At 38.7% G+C, this 5061-nt stretch overlaps 1 protein-coding gene across 1 annotated transcript in view; it reads right to left on the bottom strand.

Annotated features, from left to right (window-relative positions):
- Window positions 1-550: 550 nt before the first annotated feature.
- PUM3 (pumilio RNA binding family member 3) overlaps window positions 551-5061 on the bottom strand; it is a 41971-nt gene continuing 37460 nt past the window's right edge. Inside the window, exons 17-18 of the mRNA XM_021718070.1 lie at window positions 3772-3862; window positions 551-849 (exon numbers count right to left, since the gene is read on the bottom strand). Of these exons, the coding sequence (XP_021573745.1) occupies window positions 717-849; window positions 3772-3862 (224 nt within the window). The 3' untranslated portion in view covers window positions 551-716. The remainder of the gene's footprint in view (window positions 850-3771; window positions 3863-5061) is intronic.

Raw genomic sequence — 5061 nt, 5'->3', positions numbered from 1 at the left:
TGCGGGCTCAGGCAATCCACTCACCTCAGCCTCCCAAAGCACTGGGATTACAGGCTGAGCTACAGAGCCCGGCTAGAGACAAGATTTTGCCAGTGCCCCTGACCTTTAATACTGCATCCACAGTGATGCCCTCATTCATTAGCACATTTCCCCCTACAAGGCTTAAGTGACCTGAGTAGCTTTCAAACAAAATCTAACATGGAATCTAATCCAGAAGACAGCCAGGAATGCAGCTGCCCTGGTTGCAGAGTATCCCCTCCCTGTACCTACAAAAGCCTTAAGTCTTATTGAAGTTCAATTCAAAGCCATTAACTTCCACCTCACTGCTCCCATCAGATTCACCTTGTCTCTTCTCTTCTACATACTGCCTTCCTTTAGCAGGTGATCCCCTCAAGTCCCACCTCCTCCAGGAAGCCTTCTCACTGCAGATTCTCCCCTGAATCAACTCATTTATATATTTGGTTGGTCCCACTATACATGATTGCTAAACCTTCCACTCTGATGGCTTAACACTTAATATCATAGAGGAGGTAGCTGGGATTCAAAAAACAAAAAGACAATTTTTAAAAACAATTTTATAAATAGATGCTTATACAAAGAGCAAACACATATATAAAGCACCCAAACTGCCAATAAGGTGGACCCTTCTTTCTGCACTGAGAAGACAGAACAGAAAACAGGTAAAGTGATTCCATCTCATTTTCAACTCTTTCCGCCTATGCACTCAGTTTTTCAAGTAGAGTTTCTATTCCTTTGCTGGTGTTTTTGTTTTTTTCCAATGTGGGAATTAGGCTTTTCAGTCCAGCTTTGACTTTGTTTGCAACTTCTTGGTCAGAACTCTGGAGAAGGCTGAAGAGAGAAAAAAATATTAGCGAAAATTAAATTTTCTAAGAACTCCTAAATCATCTACAATACTACCTGTAACCATGTATAAAAGAATTCATTAACTGTGAGACCAGTCTTGTAATTATATACATATACATATTTTTTCATTCCCCAGAGGAATGATGAGGGCCAGTAGCCCATATTCTAAAACCACAGAAAAATTTTAGACTCTTGTTGGTAGAGTCACTCAAAGACAATTATTTACAGGACCAACTCTCTATGGAATAGAGTTGGTCCTACCTTCACATTATCTTAGGACTTATGGGTGTGAAACCTGCCTCTGTTACTCAATAATTATACAACCAAGAGCATGCTATTTAAATTCTCTCCAAGACTTGGTTTCCTGGTCTACAGGATGAAATTAACAACAACAGAGATCATATTCTAACTCATAGGGTGTTTTTTTTTTTTTGGTAGAGCAAAGGTTTCGCTCCTTAGGCTGGTCTCAAACTCCCAGGCTCAAGCAATTCTCCTGCTGTGGCCTCCCACAGTCCTGGAATTACAGGCATGAGCCACCATGTCTGGCCACAGGGCTGTTTTTTGAGGCTCAAATGATCTTGTATCTAAAGAACAAGAAGCCTTGTGCTGAAACCTTGCCTGAGTACTCTACCACCAAGTGAAGAGGCTATAACAGTAGGCCCATTTCTCTATAAATGGGGACTAGTCATAGGTGCCTGACCACAGAACACCAGGCCTGAACTTGCTGTTCTCCTCTCACTTTATAAAGAGAAGGATAAGTTATGGGTACCAAGCAGTATTCTACTGCCTGTGGGAGACAAGCAATAAGTACAGCTGCTACCTACAGAGTACGCTTTTAATTTGTGACTCATTAGGTGTTTTTAACATACCTTGGCTAAAACACACAGTTATATAATGCATAATAGTTATACAAGTTATCATTTATTGAGTATATGCCACATGTCAAATATAATGTTAAGCATTTTAAATATGTCATCCAATCCAGATTTTCTAACAACTTTAAGGTTGTTATTTATCTTGTTTCACAACCAAACAAGCATTAAAATTAAGGCTTGAAAATGCTGAATACTTTTCCCAAAGCTACACAGTAAGCAGGGCCTGGAATCCAGGCAGTCTGTCTAGAGTCAATGCTCTTAAATGCTAGAAAAATCTGCTTCTCTAAGTTATTTTTCAGCCAGCATACCAGGCTGATTTTCTCTTTTTATTCAAAATGCTTTTACACTTACTGTAAAAATGTTTAGAAAAATAAACAAGCTGGGCTCGGTGGCTCAGCCTGTAATCCTGCGCTTTGGGAGGCTGAGAAGAGTGGATTGCCTGAGCCCGCGGGTTCGAGACCCGCATGGGCAACTTGGTGAGACCTCATCTCCACAATAAATCAAAAAATTAGCTGGGCGTGGTAGCGCGCGCCTATAGTTCCAGCTACTTGGAAGGCTGAGGCGGAAGGATCGCCAGAGCCCAGCAGGTCAAGGCTGTGGTGGCCGAGAGCGGCCACTGCACTCCAGTCTGGGCGACAGGGTGAGACTCCAACTCAAAAAAAACAAAAAAAAACAAAAAAAACTCTCCAAAACCAAAACATGAGTTTTAAGAAAAATATACAGAAGCAGGGAATCTCACCAAACAAGTCAAGCACATTACAATATTCAAAAACCAAACAAAAATGATGATTATATTATTAAGTTATACATAGTGCAGTTTCCATTTGGGACCTCGCATATTTCATGTGCTCCGGTTCCAATTCTAAGTCGTACTCCACAATAAACCTATAGTATCCTTCTTATGTTTGAAATCCACCCAATGGAAGTGCTGATTGATGAGCAACCTTTACAAATAAATTTCATGGCATTGCTAAAACTTCTAGTTGATTGAGTATAATGAAAGAACATGTCAGTAGGTGTTAACACTCCAAATGCTTGGTAAAGAAATTCATAGTAAAAAAAGTTCATGTTTCAGCTAATGAATTCTGACTGCTTAACATCAACTGGAAAATTAACTAATTTTAATGAGAAATGAAAAAAAAATGATCTGTAAACACTCATGTTTGGCGATTCTGATATACCCGAAAAAATGAATGCTTTTGTGATTGTGTGTGCGTGTGTTTGTGAGTGTATGTGTACCAGATCAAAGTATATATTGAAGAAACATTTAACATAACAGTTACAACAATACAGACTAAATTGCATAGCATGCTGCAAGTGACATATTGTGGGAAACTCAAACTAGGGTTGGTTATCTGTTTTCCCAAATCTTGGTAACACAGCAGGGAAAAAAATCAAGTCACTACTTCAAAGCAACACACAGTCTTTTTAAAAATAAATGCTCTTAACAGAAAGGTTTCATGTCAATGACGTGTACATTATAAACTCAACACAACTAAGTCCAGAGAACAATATGCAAGATGGGCCTCATTTTAAGTTAGAAATAAACAATACAGACTTCATACAGCATACAGACTTCAGTAGCAAATGCTTTTCTAATCATTTTTGAATCTTTGGAAACAATTAAAGAAAATTATAAGTAAAATGCCTACAATTTAAAAAACAACATTGTCACGGTTTTCAGAGGGACACAACTAATTCATTTTGAAAAAATATAAGGCACGAGACTTATTTACCGAAAAAACACATATATATACAATAGCATTTTGGTCAAAACCACAAATGTGGTGAAACACACAGTTCAGGATCCTTGACGTCCAAAAGATGAAAACTAAAAAAAAAACCCAAAAAACAATCCTAAGGACTGACTGAAGAGTACATTTGCTCTCTAGTATCTGGCATACTTCTTTACCCATGAGTGACTGAGAGTAATACCAAACTTCTGGGAATAAATTTTTGACTGAAAAATAAATGTGAAAGTCTGTCTTTTGCATAACCAGGCCCTGCATAGAGAAAGGCACATTATACATACCTGGAAAGAATAATGGCCCCTCGATTCACACTAGCCCACGACTTCAGATTCTTCATACCAACATGCTCTACAAGCGTTTTTGCAAAACAACCTGTAGAATACACTGAAACTCAGTGAACATCATATGCCAAGATTTAAACTCCCCACTCCCTTCCTTATTGCCCTTAAACATGCAACTATGTTTTAATAAAAAGCTAATGAAGAGTTGCCACCCAACCTCCTTTAACACTACAAATTCTAGCACAGGTTTATATAATGCATTTTTTAAATAGTCATTTCTTTCAACTCTAATCCAAAACCTAAACTATGTTTAGTAGTAATTACTCAAGAAAAACAATTAATTCTTATAAAATGTTCACTTGGTCATGTTTGCATTTCTTTGTAATAGTTAAAATTTAACTTTGACCTGAAAGCTATTCAGGAAGTAAATGTTTGACAGTAGCACCCTGTGTTTGGCTGAAATCAAGTTTAATCTCATAGAGAAATGCTCATCCAGAAGATGCCATGAACACAACACAGTGTTCATATGCCCAACAGCAGCTGAAGCATGTTCATTCTTCAACAACAATGGTTGAAGAATGACTGCTTTGGTTTATAACTGGCAATTTTTCTCTACAATGCTTAAGTATCCACACAACATAAACATCATTCATCTTCTGTTATGCTAGTACTTCTGATTTCAAAGGTTTTGGTATTATCTTACACTGTGCTACCTAAGTGCAACCAATGCTCAGACAAAGGAGATTCTGATGACTAGGACTTAGTGCAGATGGAGGTAGGGGCAACCTATCTTGAAGGCAAACATCACAGTTAAGTAGCATGTACTATATAATTCACTTAAAGATAAGCTTCAAAAGTCAAGATATCTCTGGCAATTCAGCCTGTCATGGCACTTGCCAGAGGGACAGAGAGTGGCTAGTGAGGTAGACTGTTTTCCAAAGACAACCACAACATCTCCTGTCCTATGTGCTCTTCTGGGATATTACCACGCCCCCATCGAGTGGGAGAATCCACATCTTCTCCTTTTGAGTCTGGTAGGCCCCTGTGATTATCTTGACCAAAAGAATATAGTGAAAGTGGCATTAAATAACTTCTGAGTTCATGAATGTTCCACACATAGTTTGTTCTCTTGGAATGTTCACTTTTTTTTTGAGTTGGAGTTTCACTCTGTTGCCCAGGCTGGAGTGCAGTGGCACGCTCACAGCTACCCCAGCATCGACCTGCTGGGCTCCACAGATTCTTCCACCTCAGCCTTACAAGTAGCTGGAACTATAGGCACCCACTACTACA

The sequence above is a fragment of the Carlito syrichta genome, unplaced genomic scaffold (genome assembly GCF_000164805.1).
Source record: "Carlito syrichta isolate Samal-C Ts95f unplaced genomic scaffold, Tarsius_syrichta-2.0.1 Scaffold311787, whole genome shotgun sequence".
NCBI lineage: Eukaryota > Metazoa > Chordata > Mammalia > Primates > Tarsiidae > Carlito > Carlito syrichta.
The sequence above is the reverse complement of the archived record's forward strand: the minus strand, read 5'-3'. Positions and strand labels throughout refer to the sequence as shown.